The 22270-nt window shown below is 42.8% G+C and overlaps 1 protein-coding gene, 1 non-coding gene and 1 pseudogene across 2 annotated transcripts; 1 reads left to right on the forward strand and 2 right to left on the reverse strand.

Moving 5' to 3' along the window:
- Positions 1-631: 631 nt before the first annotated feature.
- Positions 632-14617, reverse strand: TIMM17A (translocase of inner mitochondrial membrane 17A). The gene is made up of 6 exons (XM_036909533.2): positions 14462-14617; positions 8369-8468; positions 8180-8243; positions 4587-4715; positions 3694-3804; positions 632-1523 (listed from the first exon to the last, which is right to left on the reverse strand). The coding sequence occupies exons 1-6, from the start codon at positions 14485-14487 to the stop codon at positions 1438-1440; spliced, it is 516 nt and encodes a 171-aa protein (XP_036765428.1). The 5' UTR covers positions 14488-14617; the 3' UTR covers positions 632-1437.
- LOC118924757 (U6 spliceosomal RNA) lies at positions 7159-7264 on the reverse strand. The gene has a single exon (XR_005029739.1). It is a non-coding gene; the product is annotated as a U6 spliceosomal RNA (small nuclear RNA).
- Positions 14618-19852: 5235 nt separating the features above from the next.
- LOC118924751 (ATP-dependent RNA helicase DDX1-like) lies at positions 19853-21176 on the forward strand (annotated as a pseudogene).
- Positions 21177-22270: the final 1094 nt, after the last annotated feature.

Genomic DNA, 22270 nt, shown 5'->3' on the forward strand with positions numbered 1-22270 from the left:
CAATACGGTATCAGCCATCAAGAGGAACGACGTTTTGGCATATACTACAACATCAATGATGGATGGGACTTTAAAACATTATGCTAAACAGAGTAAGACAGAAAACAAATATTGTATGATTCCACTTACATGGGGTACCTAGTAGGCCAATCCAGAGACAAAGTAGAATTGTGGTTACCAGAGGTTGGGAGGAAGGAAAGTAAGTGGCTGTTAAATGAGTACAGTTCATGTTGGTGATGATGAAAAGGTTTGTGCACGAATGGTGATGGCTACACAACACTGTGACTGTATTTAAATGCCACTAAGTTTAACGCTTACAAATGGTCAAAATGGTATTTTATGTACATTTTACCACACACACAAAAAACAAACCATTAGTAACTAAATGCTTACTATGTGTATGGTGTTGGGCCAAAAGACGAATGTGTGCTCACCATACGCAAATGGCCTTGTTCCCCATTCCAGAGATGTAGACAGCTGGGAACTGATGACATCACGCCTTCTCTAAGGCCACATGTCATTTCCAATATGATCAGTAAAATGGCCTATTATGAAAAACTCATCCATTTTCTAGGCCCAACCAGACCCCAAAACACACCCTTTAGGAAGATCAGCTTCAGGGGACTTAGAACACATTAAAAACAGCATATATTTTATTTTCAAGCACATAAAAAACACCAAACTTTTCCAGAGCTACTCACACCCTTCATAACCTCTTGCCCTACAGAACTGGTGATACCGGAACAAAGCTGTTGCTGGCGAAGTTCTGATGATCAAGAATTAAGATGCAGTAGCCACAAAGGTAAAGACAGGTGTGAATCTGACATCCTCAAAACCAGGAAATAGCCTATTTTACTTTTGAAGCAAAGGGTGAGTTTTTACCATGGCCTTCAATCCATCAGGTATTTCCTGCGGACTGATCCATGCTGGCCCTGCACGGTTCTTCTCACACACGATTCACTTCAGGGAGGGTGAGAGCCTAACTATAAACGTGCAACATCCAACGCACTTTGCATTATTTGAAGGATTCAAGGATGAAAAGCAGAACTCTACAACTTAGCTTAAAAGAGCAAGTTCCAGGAGTATTTTATTGTTTGACTAACAGAACACACAAACCAGGCATGGCTGCTGCCAAGGAAATGGTCGTGTTTCACTGCTGTTTGCCCTTTGGTCCTTCATCTTCTGAGTACTCGTAATATTAGAGACATTTATTTTCATCACAAATGCAATCCCAGTGTGAATAAATAAATGTATTATCTTTTATATCCCACTCCACCCCCATGTTCCTTTAAATAGAAAAGTGTTAAATGTCTCTTCATTGCCTATTTGACCATAGTTTTCCCATCTATGGTTTTGAAAACAGACTGTAACCTGATCTTTTGACATCTTTTCTTGAACTACAGCTCGTTCTGTTGAAGAAATCCTGGGAAAGAAGTCCTATTGATATTGTCGATAGTCTCCAAAAGGCGAGGATGGTAACTGGGCTGAAGGCAACTGGGAGGGGTCTTCAGCAAACTGTGGACCTGCAATTAAGAAAACAACTTTTAAACCACCTGACTATATATACATATAATTAAATATATATAATTAAAAACAGTAACTCTCTGTAGAGAGTAAATCAATCAACTCAACAGCATGGTACGCCACATCAGAGCTGCGATCTGAGTCTCCGTGCCGATTACCCTGAGAGCGCCTGAACTCCGGTGTAACATGGCTGGTCTTCCTCATGCTCCGGAGTGCACAGCTCTCAAGTGCCATCCAGGAAAGTAAGTCACATGGATTAGTCATGGCAAGAAGCAATATTCAAGTTTTTGAAGCAGTTGCTGTTAACAAGATGCCGTATCAAAATTGGAAGAATCTCTCATACTTCTTCACATATTTTTCAGCAGCTATTTAAAAGTACTTCCACAAAGCTTTAAATACCCTAGTCGTGTTGTGAAATAACTCGGTAATACAATTTATATAATTAAGTAGGGAATGAGTTCTGAAATGGGAAGACACCCCTAGCTTGCTGCAGAATAAAGTCCTGTTCTTGGATAGGAGGGCCTGCGAATGAAGAAAAACTGAGGCTCTAGAGAGTCTTCTATGGAAATAATCACTTTTTCTCTTCAAGCAGACTGAAAAATACACGGGGGGAACCGAGAAAGAAGGAACGGCGGAACTCCCCGCAGCTTTCCCACGCTTCAAGCCAGTGGTATGTTTCCCCTATCAAAGCAGCATCTGTTCTTTACAGAAAACTTGTAAAGACACTAGGTGAAAAGACAAACCAAAAGTAGCTATCACTATCATTTAGATAGAGCTTTATCTAATTTTTTCCCACTCTTCTAAGAACCTTTCCAGGAAATTTGTAAAAACTTGATTACGTTTGCAAAGAGCCCACTGCCCCTGCCCCCAAACCCTGCACAGCTTTTCAGAAACATCTAAAATAAAATGCACTTCGTCTGGAGATTTCCTTGGAGGAAAAAGCCTAAAAGCAAAGTGACCAAGTTTACTTAAAAAGTAATTTTTTGTAATACCCATTTCTGAGTTTCCAAAAACACAGACTATCTCTGGTGTTTCACGTGAAGTCTTTTACCCTGAACTGGTGGAAATGAACTAAAATGCAAAATCAGAATGTGACTGAAACAAAGTCTTAGGTCTTCAGAAGTAATGACCGAAACAGCAATAAGGTGAGAGGGTCTGGGTCCGTGTCATCTAGATCATCCCAGTGACATCACGTGCGTTTGAAAATTGTGCCAAAAAGATACGAACTCTCTTGCTAGATGCCTCAAGAAAATCAAATCACACTGGGACCTATATCTGTTCCTAATTTTAGGCTGAATCCTTTCCAAGCTCCAAAAATAATTTTCAACATGTCTCCCTACTCTGCATATTTTGTTCCCCAAATGCCAGGTCAAGGTTTCCCTACAATAATCCTCACAATACTTTTGTTTCTTTCCAATGTCATGGAATATTCTCATTTAGACAATTATAGTTCTCTGTAATTACATAAAACTGCGCAAGTTAACAGCTGAGCAGATATACCACGACCACGTAATGATCATTAGCCCACAATTTAACTTTTCCCCAATATATGAGATAAGAGGAATAATTAGCAGCAAATTATATCACCAACTTCTCAAGAGACTTTCCCTGGGAACCATTAAATAGCCCTCCCAAATGAGTCACTCCTTACCACTCTATTTCATTTTCTTCAAAGCAAGCAACACAAGCAGTCTCATTTATCAGTTAATGTGTTTGTTTTCTCCCACCAGGACCCTAAGTCCCTGTTCACAAATACACCCCTGGATCCCCAGCACCTAGAACAGTGCCTGGCACAACATGCGCAAGGAAACATTGACTACCATTATTGTTACACACCTGCAAGGACCTTTCTTTCGGGTCCTCCAAAATGATCAGCAATTTTTTAGAATAAGCAAATGAGCATTGATAAAATTAAACTATAAGGAAAGGACAGCTGCAAATTATACAACCAGAGCATTTTGGTTATTGTGGTTAAACACAACTGCACCCATATCCACCTTTTCAAATAGAACCAGAGCCTATTACCATAACCCTTATGAACCACAGCATATTAATACACAATGCAGAAATCACAAACCACCATGTTAGCAAACAAAACATGTTTTCTCTAAACATCAGAAAACCATTCCAAATGTCTGAACTGTGGTATTAAGCAGAAAGAAGACTCACCATTGGGAAATTGTGCAGATGCAAATCTTGTCAACAAGATACCAGCTCCTTCAATTAAAGCTAGGAGAATGCCACCCATCGCTGCTGACCCAACCATGGCCACTGGTCCATCTGAATACATTAATAACACAGGGATTACTTAAGTCTAGTTTAATGTAAGATACAGTAAGGGAGAGAGCTGTCCATGTGACCACATGCTGGTTCCCAAACCCTCTTTCTCACTGGCCAAGACCAGGGGTCAACAAACTATGGCCCAGAGGTCAAATCCTGCCCACTGCTTCTTTATGTAAACAAAGCTTTATTGGAACAGCCATGTTCATTCTTTCATGCATTATCTATGACTGCTTTCATGTTATGGGGGCAGAGCTGAGAGTTGTGACAAAAACCTCACAGCCCATAAACCCTGTACTTACTATCTGGCCCCTTTACAGAAAAGTTTGCCAACCCCTGACCTAAACCACTAAGCCCAAAGGAATTCTGGGTTCCTCTGTCCCAAAGATCCAGAAGATGTTCTGGATAAAGACAGTTCTTTACTCACAACAATGCCATGTGGCAGGTGCAATTATTAATTCAAGAGTACTGATGAAGAAACTATGGCACAACAAGTTTGGTAAACTGCCCACACAGCTGATAAACAGCAGAATTGGAATTTAACTGCTCTTAACCACTGTGATGTACAGGTTAGAACTCCAAGCTCTCCTACTCTCTAACATTCCAAATAAATTGATCCTCTTACCTTCCCCATGCCCCCCACAAATAACGATATACACTCATGCTATCCCAGATTAGGGAATGCCCAGTTTTATGTATTACAGATGTCACTAAATTAAGAGAAATGAAGGTTCCCCCCCACCCAAAATCTAGTTTTTACTACCATGTCTATGATTGCTTACTTCTTGCTGCCAGTATGGCTCCTGTTAAGGCACCACTGGTGATGGAGTTCCAGGGATCTTCCTTCCCTCTGACCTGAACCATACTGCAGTCAATCATGGAAAACAGACCTCCCCAAACTGCAAAACTACCTATTGTATTTGAAAATAAAACAACACAAATTTCATTTTTTAAAGTCCTATTTTTAAAAATGCTGCATAATTTTAACAACACACTGTTCTTAAAACTCTCACACTCCAAATACATGCAAACTCCTGTTGGAATAAGCATGAACAAAAGTAAAATACTCATCTTTTTTAATAAAGCTTGGGTTGTATTGTATCAACTGGGAAATAAGCCAGGCCTACAAAAGTCAGGCTAAACACATTAAAATCCCCCATTCAGAAAACTGTGTCTTTTAAAAAGCACAAAATAAATCCACCCTGCTTCCTCCTTCCTCCTCCCTTTCTTGTGTAGCTCTGTCTTATCTCTGTTTTTTCTTTTCTTTATTAAGTGTCACTGAGCATCCACTCTGTGAAAATTATCAATGGAAATACAAAGAAATCCAGCTGTTTTGGAATGTATTACAAGTGTAAGCCAATATCCAGTGAAGTGGCAAATGAACAATTACGGAACACCAAGGGGATAAAAATTACCTTTCCTCTCTCCTTTCTATGCTTTGTCCTCATGCATCAAACTAAAAATCCTAAATCAGACTACTTTGCACTTAAACTCATCCTAAACATCAACAATTTTGTAAAATAAAACACACTCTCACATATACATATACAAGTACACACAAGATCCAGAAAGACAACACCAAGATTTTGTCAGCATCTCTGGGAGAGACATTAACAAATGATTTTTCTGCTTTTCTATATTTTCCAAATCTTCTAAAATGAAAACATGTGACGTATACCATATGAAAAGTCTTACATTTATTAAGATTAAAGGAAGAAAAAACACTGCACAAATGAGCCCCAGTCACTTTATTCTTTACCCTCCGAAATCTCCCAGTAGTAATCAGGGCAATAAACTGAGTTCAGCCAGATGTCTGAACCAGATCATCACCAGGATCCTTTTCCAGTTCTCACATTATCAATTACATCTAAGTGACAGGACCAGTTGAAGCACAGTCTAAGAACCCTCATCTTTGCTCCTTATACTAGATACCACATTCCACATAAAAACAAACCAGTTCTTTCTTTTTAACTCCATAATTCTATCCCCAGGGAGAGATGATGCCTAGGTATATGAGAATTACCTCACTAAATGTCTCAAAAAAGATGCTCCCAACTCCCTCAGTCTGTTCTCTCTCCATCCCCTAAGAAAAGGGCCAGGGCAAGCTATGGTCATTTATGAAAGTGGAGACTTCAAGTCCATGCAGAAAGGTGGCCCAGTGTGGGGAGCCACAGCAGGGTAAGCAGGGGTCCACAAGGCAGGCCAGGCTGGCATGGGGGTCAGTGTGCCCATGGAAGGCAGCCTGCTGTGGGGTGCGACAGCCCAAGCAGGGCAAGGAAGGAGGTACTCATACGAAAAGGATGATGGGACAAATGAACCCTGCAGGTCTGGACGGGCATTAGGGGCATCAGTGCGACATCATGATTTCAATGTGTATAGATATGTAGAAACACAGATATAAATTTGTATATATGCTGCTATTGTGTGTTCACATTTACACCCACACACACACACTTCCAAACTCTATTACAAAGATGGCCTGAGAACAGCAACACTCCAATAGTAATGATGCACTTAGTGCCTAGGTTTTGGCTTCTAAATACCATCTCAACCTGAAGGAATCAGGGCTCCTTGGAGAAATGGCTGACTTTGTGGCCAGGGCAGAAAAAATATAAGATGATTCTCAAATATCTTGTTCTAAAAATGCAAGGAGGTGCTTGAAGAATAATAGGGACATGTCAAAAGCCTATCTTATTTCCTCTATAAAAATATTAGAACACAGTTATGACTCTTCTGTGTTGCCTGCCTCTGGATCTTGATTGGAAGAACTCAGTAAATGTTCACTGAATTAAACTGAAAATGCCATCCCAGTATTTTTAAAATTCAAGACATCATGAAGATTCTCAATAATTTCCTTAAAAAGCCCAATCTCAAGGATTTGAAATAAAGGATCCCAATTCATTCAATGATATACTCTTCCTCTATTCCACCGACTGTTTTTTTAAAATAAACTTTTCATTTGGAATACTTTTAGTTGCAGAAAAGTTGTGAACATAGAGAATTGCCGTAACATATCCCACATCCAGTTTCCCTAATTTCTAACATCTTACATTTGCAATGTCACAACTAGTGACCCAACACTGATACATTAGTAACTGAGGTCCATATACTTAATTCAGATTTCCTTAGTTTTCATGTTTCCTGTTCCAGATACAGTATTATACTTAGTCATTATGTCTCCATAAACTCTTCCTGGCTGTAAGCTCCTCTAAGCTTCTTTTTTTTCCTTATTCACTGAAATGTATAATGTGATAGAAGTCACCTCTCCAAAAACATGTAAATACCTACATGACTTCTGCATGTGCTAGAGGTTCAGGGTTTGCTGCGTACTTTAATACTATTCCTCATCTTTTTGAAAATATGGAATGCTTCACGTATTTGTGTATCATCCTTGCACAGGGGCCATGCCAATCTTCTCCAAACTGTCCCAGTTTTAGAATATGTACTGCTAAGTGAGCACCTCCTTACCCTTCTTAAACAACATGGTAATCAAGCGAAGGAAAATCAGCCACTATTTACTTTCCAGGGGGAACAATTATTACAGAGGGAAGAAAACAAAAAAACCATATCACAGCTTCAACCCTCAAAGCCTCAATTTCCTCAGCTGGAAAATGGTACTTATATCTTGTGTTGCTATAGGGATTAAATAAGGCTGTAAAACACTTAGCAGAGAGCTCAGCACACAGCAAGCACTCAATAAATGTCAGCTACTAGCTACTGTCTGTGAAAGCAAAATGTGCTAAAAACAGAGAAGACTACTTCTTCTGAGCACAAAGTGACCAGATAAAGACTGCAAGCACTGTCTTTTTCATGTGTATACATGGTCTCTTCTCTCCAACTCGGCTACTTTTTTACAAGTGAGTATAATCTCCCAAGCTTTTTATCATCTCTCTTCTGCCAGCTTCTGAATAATGAAGTTTTGAAAAGTGAAATGAATATCTTTTTGAATTTTGCACTGACCTCTGCACAATACCTAACAGCTAACCTTGGAGAGGAGCCCAATCAGCTCCAACAGTTTCTCTCTCATGAAACCCCAATCTTTCAGATCACATTCTCTTCAGCTTTATGTTACCACAGAAGCCATCGCTCCTGGCTCTCATGGACCTGAGCTTCCTTCTGGGTAAGAGGAAAAGACAAACAAAGCACCACTGAGCATCTGATGGAAAAAGACAAGACTTTCAAATGGATGCAACAATTGAAGTTAACTTTCTGAATAAACCATAAATCAAGATACCACAGAGAGATTAATTTCTAACAAGCTTAAAGTGAACTAAAATCACTAATTGGAATAATCTAAAAAAGAAGAAAACAGAGCTTCATCTTCAAATAAACAGGAAAAAATAGTCTGGAGTACAAATGGAAAAATTCTGCTTACCTCCCAACTGTGGAGCTCTGGTTTTAATAGCTGTCAAACTCCCTCGTAGTCTGTGGTTTACTCCCTGTGAGGAAGCACCCAAAAATATATTAGAAGTATGATCATTTCCAACCCACTGATGCGGCCACCAGTGATTTCAGAAAACCCAGGTTTCAAGTGATGATGAAATAAGATCATTCATCCACTCACCACTGGAGAGTTTCGAAAACCTTTGATTGCTTGAAAGATCCCACCACCTATGGTACCCATCGTAAAGGCCCCACCGCAGTCATCCACAATTCGCCAGGGGCTAAGAATAGGAAAAAAACGAAAAGATGACTATATTTGTCATTCATTAAACATAAAACTTTTGCTTACACTGTAGGGCTGCAACAGATTTCAGTGCAGGGCCCACTGCAACCAATAAACATTTGGGCCATTACAGAGAAAGATAAACACATCCATATCTATTAAGCCCCAAGTCACCGAGACCAGAAGGATTGGAACTGGCTCTAACTCCCTCCGATCAACAGCACTTTACTCATTCATTTAACAACTAGTGTATCTATTATGAATCAGCACTGTATGGAACAAATGAACATGTAGAAAATTACATCATAATCAACAATGTTAATCCAGTCTCCTAGGGATCAGGGTAAGCTCTTGTCTTGCCAGTGGGTTTCAGCCCCAGACAAGTTCACGATGAATTCAGTAAGACCAAGGAATGACAATGGAATGTTCTTGGGGTGAAAGCGTTTATAACCAACTTTATTCCCACTGTGGCAGGTCAATCACTAGAACCCCGTTCACTTAGAGCAAGTCTGCATGCAGCAAGCCGGTCTCTGCCTTTGGGCCCCTCTGCCCCCGCAGCCATCTCAGTCTCTGTCCTCAATGCTGCCGCCACTCCAGTCTCTGCTCTCTTGCAGCCGTTCAGCCATGCCACCATGTTGCCGAGAGCACTGAACGAAGCTCTTTATATAGAGTCAATAGAAACATATTGCCCGCACGTGTGTAGTGAGCGTGCTCACCAGGGCCAGGTGAGTATCCTGGCCATAAGAACCTTCACTTTATCCACAGCTCCCCAGTTACATTAAAATTTAAAGCCAAGGCCCAAAGAATGAGGGTTCAGTAGGTGCAGAGAAAGACAACTATAAAAATTTTTTAAAGTCTGAAACTCCTCCAAGTTAGCATTTGGAACTTTAGTCTGTATCAGATCCATTTAACACACTGGAATACTCTAATATTCAAAAAATTATAGAGGTTGTTTGGAAACCCAGCTTCCAAATGCAGCACCTCAAAGTGCCCAGTGCACTGCAATCTGAACAGTGCAAAAGATCTGGGTAATAGAAGTCTGATAGTTAAATTCACTTTTAACCCACTATAAATAAACTTCTTTTATCTAGTCTCAAGCATCAAATGGTATAACGAGCCTGTGGGGTGATCTCCCTGCTCAGGTAAACTTGTGAATTCATTTCATTGTCGCTGTTGGGGTATTTGAATGATGAGTATTACTGACTTTGCCAGATAGGAAAACAAAACCGTGTGGTCAAAATACCATATCCTTTACAAGTGTAACACAAATTAGGCCCTCACACAGAACTACCTCATGCAGCAGATATTCCAATTGTCAACAAGATGCTCTCGGGCTTTCCTACGCTTTGGCGGTACCAAACACAAAATCAGCAACAACTGGGTGCTTATTAGACTGTTGGGCTCCACACAAGACCTACTGAATCAGTCTACAGTTTAACACAATCACAGGTGACTTGATTTCACTTTAGGAGTTTAAGAAGCAGTGCTCTGAGAGACTAAAAGGGATCAGGAAAATTACTTTAAAATGGTAGAAATATTAACAGACAGTAAAGAGGAAAGACAAAGGAGAATGAATTAGTAACTCCCTCCAAGTGGTGGGTCAGTAACTTTAAAAGATCTAGCCTTAAATGACCTTATAGTTAGTTGGAGCTGAAATAAATGAGCATTTAAAAAATCAGTAAACAGCAGATCCAGAGCAGAAAGCAGCTGGCGTATAACAAGAGAGGATGTCCGAAACAAAGGCAAGATGGAAACAGTTCCCAAAGTCTGGCTGAAATCAAAATGTTTCTGCAGGGAAATGATGGGCTACACACACAAAAAAGGCTGAAGCCAGACTCTAAAAGAATGTACATACCAGATAAATACAGGCAACAGAGAATTAACAATAACAAGATTAAAAGTTATGTATTAAATGAGGTATCACCTCACACCAGTAAGGATGGCTGCCATCCAAAAGACAAACAACAACAAATGTTGGTGAGGCTGTGGAGAAAGGGGAACCCTCCTACACTGCTGGTGGGAATGTAAATTAGTTCAACCATTGTGGAAAGCAGTATGGAGGTTCCTCAGAATGCTCAAAATCGAAATACCATTTGACCCAGGAATTCCACTTCTAGGAATTTACCCTAAGAATGCAGCAGCCCAGTTTGAAAAAGACAGATGCACCCCTATGTTTATCGCAGCACTATTTACAATAGCCAAGAATTGGAAGCAACCTAAATGTCCATCTATAGATGAATGGATAAAGAAGATGTGGTACATATACACAATGGAATACTACTCAGCCATAAGAAAAGGGCAAATCCTACCATTTGCAGCAACATGGATGGAGCTGGAGGGTATTATGCTCAGTGAAACAAGCCAGGCAGAGAAAGAGAAATACCAAATGATTTCACTCATCTGTGGAGTATAAGAACAAAGGAAAAACTGAAGGAACAAAACAGCAGCAGAATCACAGAACTCAAGAATGGACTAACAGGTACCAAAGGGAAAGGGACTGGGGAGGATGGGTGGGTAGGGAGGGATGGGGGGAGGAGAAAAAGGGGGATATTAAGATTAGCATCCATAGGGGGGTGGGAGAAAGAGGAGGGCTGTACAACACAGAGTAGACAAGTAGTGATTCTACAACATTTTGCTACGCTGATGGACAGTGACTGTAAAGGAGTATATAGGGGAGACCTGGTATAGGGGAGAGCCTGTAGTGACCTTCAATGAGTTCTACACAATGATATAAAGGGCATATAAAAGTGTAGGCAAAGGGTCTGTTTGTGTTTATACAGAGGATCAAAGCCTAATTTGGCTACCCCAAAAATGAACTAAGATACGATATGAAAAAGAACTTCCAACATCAGCACTCTCGGGAAGACTCATGACAGAAGATGATCAGCAAAAAAAACCCCAACAAAGATCCACGCACTGCCACAGGTGTAGATGCACTCACCCCACCAACTCCTGGACTTGCCATGGGAATGAGGAAGGAGATATCTAAGCTGGCCTGTGCATACAGTAAAACAACAAATTTGACTGGATCTACACTGTTGGAACTCAACCAAGAATTAGGAGAAGTGCAAATTGTAGCACTCCAAAATCTTACAACCACAGACTATTTACTGTTAAAAGAACATATGGGATGTGAACAGTCCCCAGGAATGGGTTGTTTTGTCTGATTTCTCTCAGACTGTTCAAGTTCAGTTGGACAATATCCACCATATCATAGATAAGTTTTCACAAATGCCTAAGGTGCCTAACTGGTTTTCTTGGTTTCACTGGAGATGGCTGGTAATTACAGGTCTGCTTTGGTTAAGTAACTGTACTCCTATTATGTTAATGTGTGTGCGCAATTTAAGTAGTAGTTTAAAACCTATCCATGCTGAAGTTACTCTACAAGAAGATATGTCAAAGAAATAATCTTCCCAGGTTTTCTTCCACCTGCTACTTCTATAGCTTTTCTTCTTCCTACCTAATTACAACCCTTAAATAGAATTCGTGCCACATGTTGAATTTACCGAGTATCATAATTCTTCCAAGTGGTAAAGACACCTCAAGACAAATGCTGGGCATAGAAGCCACAGGGCATAAATATGCAAAGAAGTAAAAAGCTAACCTTTTCAAACAATAAGGCTTCTCTCTCACTTACCAACTTAACATTTCCCTGTATGGCCCCGGAAGATGACTGGTTAGCCAGAGACTGGTAAGATTCCTCAAGGGAGGAACAACCTAAGACAGGCACAGTCGCAGGGGGCCATCAGGTGAGAAAGTGGGGATCAGCAGAGGTGAGGCTTAGAACCTCCCCCCTCATGTTCTGAGAGAAACCTGCATACGTGGATGTTTTATTGCCCTTGTCTAGCTCGGATTAACACATAGTCTACAGGCACACACCTGATCATCTACATTTGCTCTCTTACAACACTAAACTCTGTTTTCTACCTTTATCTCGTATCTACCTACCACTTCAGCATTTTATTAAAAATAATAATAATAGAGAAATGTGGTATCCACATATAAATCAAGTATAAAAAGCAAATGAATATTCATATTTGAACTGTTTATAGTTCATAATGCATGAACAAAACCGAAAGCTTCTGTGATGACTGCCCTTGTAATGTTCACCATGTAACTTATTCACTATGTAAGAATTTGTACTCCATGTAAGAACTTGTTCATTATGCATCAGAAGATTGGAGACTGACGAAAATTAGGCTTGGGGTGGATTAATGATTGTGCATTGAGTATTGACCCCCCTATACAGAATTTTATTGTTGTTAACAACCATTTGATCAATAAATATGAGAGATGCCCTCACAAAAAAAAAAAGTTATGTATTAAGTTATTATTTATGTTTTCGGTGCCTTACAATGCAAATAAAACCTGTAATTTTCAAGACAGGTCATTTTCCTATAGAATCCCTCATTCTTTAAAGTATTAACTTTTAGTATTCCTGTCTCTTCTCCATCTTATGGATGAATAGAAACTCAGAGATTAAGTAACTTGCCCTAAGTCACATAGAAACTAATATTTAAATATAAATTCTAGTACTCCAAAATCTCTAAATTCTTTCATTGTATCATATACAGACTAAGGGTTAAAAAAAAAATAATAATAATAATAAAAAGAAGCTATTGTAAAAGGCATTAAAATATACCAGGTAAGAGCCTGACAATAAGAACTGAAAGGCAGAAGTTTTGGAAGAATTCAGACTGCATATGGTGTGTGTTTTTGTTGGGGGAGGCAGAAAGGAGGGGAAAGATGTTTATAGTTTGAGCTTGGATGGGATGACTTGAGAAAATGTTCTTACCAAACAGGACAGTCCAGAAGATCAAAGCAGTTTTGACTACAAAACTAACCAGACAAATGACTGTACTGTTTCAGGACGTATGTGCTAAGAGTTCTGCAAAAGGGCCGCCTAATCAATACCTATTCTTCTAAACATCTTTAACTCAACGAAGTTGAATAATTTACCCTCCTGTCAACCCACGTCATTTTACCATATCCAACAGCAATTAATAACAGGTGTCTATCATATGCTGAGTCCTATCTGAGCCCAATCCAGGAAGGGAAATAATTACCTCTGGAGAAAGTAACTTTAAAGAGCTAGGAGGTACTGAAGGGGGCGGGCGGCGATAGGACAGAGAGAGCAGCAATACGGCTACTGCCGGCCTGGTGAGTCCTGGGCACTTTAACGACTTGAGATCACCTCGGTTCCTGCCCTTACACAATAAAACAGGTCATTAGCCCAAATACCAAGATCTGATATTTCAATGACTCAGGCAACGTGAGACTGAATCTCTGACAGCAATCAAGCCGTTTTGTAACTATTTATGTGCCTGATTTATTCATGCTTTGATTCCTTGAACCTGACGAAGTGCTGAGCACAGAGCCCTCACTCACATGCCGAATGAATGAATTTCTGTTCAAGGCCTTTCAAAGAACACATGGCACTACCTCTGCTTTCCAAATAACTGCTGTCCCCCTCCTCCCCCAATGAAGAGTTCCAAACACGAGCCTCCCGCCTACATAAGCTTACCCAGACCCGTAGGGTAAAACCTGTGTTCTACTTAGTTGAAATGCTTTACAGACACATATTACAACACAAATAATGCCTCAAGAACAGCACCCCTCAGGGGCCTGTATTCCCTTCCTCAACGCGGTGCTGAGGAAAGCGGGGCACAGGGTCGCGTCCAAGGTCACCCCGGCGTGCAGAGCGAATTATTACTGACCCCGCACAAGGCCGCCTACGCCCCGGGCTGAGAGCGGGTTCCGAGGCTCCATTAAGCGCAGGCCTGGGCCCCCTCCTCCCCACCCACCGCAAGGTCACCAGGATGCTGGGCTGGGGAGGGGAGGCGGCCTCACGCCACCGGGGGTACACGGCGGAGAAGCCGACGCCGCAGAAGCCCAGCAAGCCTGCGGCTGAGTTCGGCCTGCACCTCGGGAGACCGGACAGCGGAGAAAGCAAGCCGCGGCGGGAAAGAGAGAAACAGCGCTACCACTCACCACGGCTCCCGTGCGTACTCCTCCATCTTGACTTCACCAGCACGGGGCACGCCGGGCAGGATGGACGGAGCCTGACCCCAGCGGCGGAAGTGATCTCAAGAGGAGGGCGCTAAGGCCTATAGGGATTGGCTCGCCGTTTTCTCCACAACCAATGGGCGCCTGGACTCCGGCAGCGAGGAGGCAGGGCAGAGGCCAGCGGGACGGAGATGGCCACGCCCAGGTCCCACAAGGCTGCGGGTCCGGGTTGGATGGCAAGGGAGCAGCCGGGTGGCTAGGAGTTCAAATTGCCCGGTCACTGAAGGTTCCGTGGCCTGAAATAAGCATGGTATCGTTCCAATACAGTTCACCACACTTCCTAAATACATCATCATCATCATCATCATTATTATTATTATTATTATTATTATTATTATTATTATTATTATTATTATTATTATTATTACCTTGGCTGCCAACTGTGAATTAATGCCTTGATTTGTGAACGTCTTACCAACCACATGTAGCTCCTTTAGGGCAGACAGGGTCTTAGTCCTTTACAGTCCCAGTGCCTGGAATGTGGTCCATGTTCAACACATGTCTGTGAATTGAAACTAGCTGGGCCGTTTTGATTGTCGTGACCAATTTGGGGCGCTAGAGTTAAGGGACAAGGACCACAGGGCCTCTTCCAGGCCTTACTTCAATGGATCACTAGAAGATGCAAAGGGTTTAGCTCAGAAAAGAGAAGAGCAAAATGATGGTCTATCAACCTTTTTTAGCTTACAGTTAACTAAACTTAAGTCATGGTGATGTCTGTTGAAGGAGCTCTTCTCCATTCTGCACTTTTGAGCTTGACTTTAAAATATGTATGTATTTATTTTATGGGGAAGTTAATATTACTATAATAAATAGTAGGCAACTCTAGGGAAGTGAGAGGGTCCCTCCAAAATCTTGGAGCAAAAAGCTAAGGAGATAAACCAAACCCTCCATAGAACTAAAGAGTATCAGTAAAATGTGTCTTGTGTGTGAAAAGAACAGTTCAAAGTAGTCATCGCATTTGGATATGCAAGTCCACGAAGGCCTGTTTTGGAATGTGAAACTAATTCACAACATTTAAACCTAATTAATTGCACAGGCTGAAGAGAGAATGTGGGAGATGGCAACATGGAACCTAGAAAGCGGAACCAAGAAGCAAGAATTTGATGTTGCACTGCAGACCTAGTGGGTATTAATATTTCAGGAACTAGAGACTTGCAGTCCCATAAGACAAGGATATTTTTTTACTGGTCTCTCCAGGACCCAGGTAGCTCTAGCTTCCTCCCTTAGCTCTTATTCCATATTCATTATGCAATCTTCTGGTTGTTATTTGGTTTCTGAATAGATTTTTCTTCAGGAGAAGATGCCCTGGCCTTTGCTCATAGCTGTTCTTGTCCACTTGGTAGTTGTATTGGTTTATGCATCTGCTTCTTGTGAGCTTGGTTCTTTTGAACTGAATCAGTCACCATGAATGGGGATAATACAGGGATCCTTGTTTGATTGTGCTTTGCTTAATTGTGCTTCACCATTACTGAGTTTTTGTTGTTTTGTTTTACAAATTGAAGGTTTTTTTAGCAACACTACATCACAAAGACTATTGGCACCATTTTTCCAACAGCATTTGCTAATTTCATGTCTTTATGTCACATTTTGGTAATTCTCCCAATATTTCAAGTCTTTTCATTATTATTAATATTTTTATGATGATCTGTGATAGTGATCTTTGATATTACTATTGTAACTATTTGGGGGCACCATGAACTGCCCATTAAGATGGCAAACTTAATAAATGTTGTATGTGTTCTGACTGCTCCACCAACTGGCAGTTCCCCCTTTTCTCTCTCTTTCCACAGGCCTCTCTATTTCCTCAAGCACAACAATATTGAAATTAGGCCAAGTAATGACCCAGCAATGGCCTCTAAGTGTTCAAGTCAAAGAAAGAGTTGCATGTCTCTCACTTTAAGTCAAAAGCTAGAAATGATTCAGCTTAGCGAGGAAGGCATGTTGAAAGTCAATAAAGGCAGGAAGCTAGGCCTCTTGCCCCAAGCACTTGACCACCTTGTGAATGCAAAGGAAAAATTTTTGAAATCAAAATTGCTGCCTCAGTGAACACATGAATGACAAGAAAGTGAAACAGCCTTCTTGCTGATAAGGATAAATTTCAGAGGTCTGGATGGAAGATCAAATGAGCCACAATGTTCCCTTAAGCCAAAGCCTAATCCAGAGCCAGGACCTAACACTCTTCAATTCTGTGAAGGCTGAGAGAGGTGAGGAAGCTACAGAAGAAAAGTTGGAAGCCAGCAGAGGCTGGTTCATGAGGCTTAGGAAAGAAGCAGCAGGTGCTGATGGAGAGGCTGCAGCAAGTTACCCAGAAGATCCAGCTGAGATCGTTAATGCAGGTGGATACACTGAACAACAGATTTTAATGTAGGAAAAATAGCCTACTAGTAGAAGAAGATGTCATCTAGGATTTTCAACCCCTAGCCTCAAAGCTTCAAAGGCCAGGCTGACTCTCTTGTTAGGAGCTAATGCAGTGGGTGACTTTATTTTGAAGTCAGTGCTCATTTATCTTCCTGAAAATCCTAGGGGCCTTAAGAATTATGCTAATCACCCTGCCTGTGCTCTATAAATAGAACGACACAGCCTGGATGACCGGCATATCTGCTTACAACATAGTTTACTGAGTATTTTAAGCCCACTGTTGAGATACTACTCAGAAAAAAAGATTCCTTTCAAAATATTACTGCTCATTGACCACGCACTCGGTCACCCAAGAGCTCTAATGGAGTTGTACAATGAGATTAACATTGTTCTCATGCCTGCTAACACAACGTGCATTCAGCAGCCCATGGATCAAGGAGTCATTTCAACTTTCAAGTCTTATTATTGAACAAATACCCATTACCTAGTTTGTCATTAACCAGCTCATTTCATTCCAACGGTCCCTCCTCTAAGGAGCTTACCATTCTGGGAGGCACTCAAGTGGCCAGCAAACATCCCTAGACTTCTTGCCCTCTGCTTTCTTTTCACTCTGACAGATAAACAGGGTGTAAGAGGACACTTTGGGCTGGGTAAGGCCTCGGAGGTAGCCTTTGTTGGCTAGCAGAAGAAGATGTCACCCCTCACTCAAAAATATCCACTTCCGTGGAGTGAACAAACATCTTGGAAGAAAAGATTTGGTTCTCTAATCTCCTCCTAGTGAGTCTTAAAGACATCTGAGGAAGCACAGCAGACCTCGCTGAAGGAGCGGTCAAAGTCAGGAAGGCGTGACGGAAGAAGAAGTGGAAGGCCTTGGGAGAAAACTCAGTGTAAACGTGAGGGGAGTTTGAACTGGTGGTTCATCACACCAGGGTATTTTCTGGTGAAAGCCGGTGCTCTGTGTCCAGTGCGATGAGATACGGCTGGAACTCATCCCGATCCAGGTCCTCCGGGTATTTGCTTTGGGGTAGATAGCTCCGTGTGTGCACTGAAGGACCTGTGGCTTCCAGGGCCTGTCTTGCTGTGAGATTTCCTCGACTGTACAAGCTGGAGGGAGGAAGATCCGCTCTGGTGCCCCCGGCAACTGCCCAGACAGATGAGCGCGGTGAGGTAGGTGAGTCTGGCAGTGACCCTGGGCCTTCGTCCCCACCCCCACCCCCCCACAATTAGCTTTCAGTCGTCCAGTATTGTCCAGGCAGCACCGTTGTTTTTTCTTGGGGGAGTCGCCGCTGACGGAGCCTAGGACTGGGGAGAGAGGACCGCTGGACAGACAGACGCTAAGGGGGTGTGGGTGATGCTATATTGAGACAGTCAGAGGGATTAGTGACCCTAAGTCAATTGTAAGATCCTCGTTCTGTGCTCAGGATCATCCTTAAATTTAGGATTAGGGTGGAGAGAGTACAGAAAATATTGATGGGGTTTCTACTTTCAGGCTCCTCAAACTGTGCTTGGAAAAACAGTTCTCTCTTGAAAAATATCTGGGGCAAAATTATAAATGCCAAAATGTGTGACCTAGAACCAGCTAAGTACTAGAGGCATGAGAGGGGAGAGGGAGCCCTGGGGCCAGAGTGTGTTCAGAAAACTTTGGTGCCTAACTGGCATTTAAGCTATAGCCTGAGAACCGAAAGCTTTCCATCGGCAGCTTTCAGTCTGCGGAGAGGGGCAGGAAGGGACCTGTGCTGTCACTGAGGGGTGGCTGGTCCCGTGGGGAGCGTAGAAAATACTCAAGCAGGGAGAGTGAGGCTCTACAAAGGGAGAAAGTTCCAGGGCAGCGGAAGTGGAGGCCGGCAGCGAGCGAGATAGCAGTGTAAGCCGGGTGTTGGGAGACAGCGCTCCGCGGGGGTCTCATGCTTCTGCACCTCTGAGCATTCAGAGTGAGCTTCCTTCAGATTCTCTTTCCAGGAATTGTCCAGACAAGCAATGGCCTTGGAAAGCTACAGACAGTGACTTCCTCTGGAGAAGATTAATTTACATGCTGGATAATGCAGGTAGAGATGACTCCTTCCCCCTTGAGCAGATGTGCTTACCTGCCAGGGTAATACAGATTAATAAGTTTTACCTATGTTATTAATGCCACTGAAGGAGTTCATTCTTAGGAGGATAGAGTGAGGTTCACAGGGTGAGGAGCAGGCCTGAAATAGCTTCTGTGGGAGGAAGAGAAGAAACCACAAATGAGCAAACGAACCAAAAATTCTCTGTACCCAGATCCAATGCGTGGAGGAGGGGGACAGACCCTGTCAGCATCTGCCCCTCCCGACCGCTCAGCACCTCCGAGGTCCCTGGGCCTGGGGAGGGTGAGCTCCATGGAGCCAGAGGCTTCAGGAGCCCAAAGAGTTCACCTGCCAGGAGATCGCAGGCCATGTAAGTGTCTCCGAACCCCACAGCCCCACCTGGCCCGGCCAGGGGACCAGAGACTCAGATGGGCCTGGGTGAGGAAGGCCAGCTCCCGGGTTAGGCTCCCGTCTGGGACTGGGGCCTGTGTCGTGGGCAGAGAGGTTTTCATCTGGATGGGGTTGGCGGGGGGAGGCCATCTCTTGCCTCTCCTGCCCACCCCCACCCCCACCCCCATCCCTTCTGTCTGAAGGTGTCAATCTGGCCTGATTCTCCTCTGCTTACCTCAGGGGTGCTGGGCCAGGCCAGTGGCTTACTTCCAGAGACAAGGTCTGCTACTCTAGAGAAACTTCCAGTATCCCCAAAAAGAAGAGAACCAGTGTGATTATATATTGATTAATAATGACCTGAGTACAGGGGGAGGGGTGGGGGAGGGCAGGTGGGGAGGGAGGGAGAAGGGGATTGTGGGGTATCATGCATGATTGGTGCACATGGTGTGTGTGGGGTCACAGGGAAGACAGTGTAGCTCAGAGAAGACAAACAGGGACTCTGTGGCATCTTACTACACTGATGGACAGTGACTACAGTGGGGATGGGTTGCTTTCTCAAGGTTATTCTGATTTTATAAACAGGACTCACAGATCCCTCAGATTATCTCTGATGGAGAAAGACTCCAGGTGATTGTTTGCTCGGCTACTTTGCATTCTCTTGATGTAAAGAAGCTGTCTGAGAAGGTAATGTGTTTTCCCACATGGGTTGACTTGAAAGCAGAAGATTCTGTTCGAGATACTGTACACCACGTTGTTGTCCCAGTGAATCCGAAAGCTGACAGGCTCTGGGAAAGGCTTGGAAACAATCACATTAGAACTGATGACATACATGCAAAAGATAACACAAGACCCAGTGGTAACAGTCCAGAAATGTGGTCTGAAGCTATTACCGTCCTGAAAGGGGAGTATGCTGTTCCGGCAATCAAGGAACACAAAATGGATCAAGCAATTATTTTCTGTAGAACCCAAATCGACTGTGATAACTTGGAGCAGTATTTTATGCAACAAGGAGGAGGACCTGATAAAAAAGGACACCAGTTCTCATGTGTTTGTCTTCATGCGGACAGAAAGCCTCATGAAAGGAAGCAAAATTTGGAAAGATTTAAGAAAGGATATGTAAGACTCTTGATTTGCACAGATGTAGCCGCCAGAGAAATTGATATCCATGGTGTTCCTTATGTTATAAATGTCACCTTGCCTGATGAGAAGCAAAACTATGTACATCAAATTGGCAGAGTGGGAAGAGCTGAAAGGATGGGTCTGGCCATTTCCCTGGTGGCAACAGAAAAAGAAAAGGGTTGGTACTGTGTATGTAGCAGCCATGGAAAAGGTAACAAGACTCCAGGAAGATGATGGCTGTACCATATGGTACAATGAGATGCAGTTGCTGTCTGAGATGGAAGAGCACCTGAACTGTACCATTTCTCAGGTTGAGCCAGATATAAAGGTACCAGTGGATGAATCTGATGGAAAAGTTACCTGTGGGCAAAGAAGGGCTGCTGGTGGTGGAAACTATAAAGGCCATGTGGATATTTTGGTACCTACAGTTCAAGAATTGGCTGCCCTTGAAAAGGAGGCACAGACGTCTTTCCTGCATCTTGGCCTCCTTCCTAACCAGCTGTTCAGAACCTTCTGATCCTAACATACACTGAAGAAGATTTGAATAATAAAAGTCTGTGGTCTTAAAATTCTAAAACAATTACACTGCTTCCAAGCAGCAGTATTTGTGGTCACTTAAGGTAACTCTTGCATGTCAAGAAACATTAGTCTTAGCAATTCTTCATAAAATGACAACCTAATGAAAACAATAAATTTGATGACTATAAAAAAAAACTGCATGAAAACAGGAAAAAATAAAACTGAAATTTAGAAAACACACACACACACACACACACACATGACCTGAGCACTTACAGCATGTCTGAGGCAACGCTATGCACTTAGCATGCATTGTCTTACTTAATATATCTAATAACTCCATAGCCCTGTGCCGTAGGTACTTTTTTTCTTAAGGTAGGTACTTTTAATATCCTATTTTCCATTTCCTATAGCTTGGAGAGGTTAATAACTTACTCAAGGTCACACATCTCATTTTATTTGCTCATGTTATTTGACTTCAGAGACTGCGGTCATATGTACTCTACTACACTGCCAGCCTGTAATGTGTGAGATGAGATCAAGGAGTCATTTCAACTTTCAAGTCTTATTATTGGAAATGTGACTTTCCTGGGGTCACTAAGGCCAATTGAGAACCACCCTCAGCATTCATTAAATTGGTTCCGGCTCCCTATCCCCACACACCACATATTTGGGCTGGAGCTCGGGGTCTCTTTTCCCTCCTTTCTCTCCCTGTCCCTCGAGCACAACAGGGCTTGTTTTTCTCAGGGGAATAGGCTGGTGCCAGAGTCCCCTATTCTCAGGATGAATTTGTTCCAGGTGCAGATGGACTCTGCTCTTGGGTAACCGCTGCACCCTACAGAATGGGGGTGGTGGTGCAGCAGTCCCTCCTTGCAGGGGCCAGAGAGGCCGTGCTCCTGGGCTCCCGAGTCCTCCAGCCAGGGCCCTGGTGCCTCTCATGGGAAGACTTTCAGAGTCTGTGAGCAAACTCAGGCAGGCCTGGACTCCAGGGAGTACAAGGCTTCAGACTGAGTCCTATCGGGAGAGCCAGCTGTTGGGAGCTGTGGGGTCCGAAGCAGAGAAGATACAGGAGTTTATGTGCAGAAACCTGGGTCAGGAGGCCATGGGTCCTGCTCTTGTGGACTGGCAGACCGAGAAAAGGCCCTGAAACTAGATGGTACAAGGGCCTACCCTGGGGCTGAAGGTGGTTAACCGCGTTCAGGCCCTGACTGCTCTTTGGGAGGGGAGAACATTATTGGCAAAATGCCTGAGAGAGGATGCTTGGAGGCTGGGAAGAGCTGCTTTGCCTAACTGGGTGACT

The sequence above is a fragment of the Manis pentadactyla genome, chromosome 9 (genome assembly GCF_030020395.1).
Source record: "Manis pentadactyla isolate mManPen7 chromosome 9, mManPen7.hap1, whole genome shotgun sequence".
NCBI classification, from domain to species: domain Eukaryota; kingdom Metazoa; phylum Chordata; class Mammalia; order Pholidota; family Manidae; genus Manis; species Manis pentadactyla.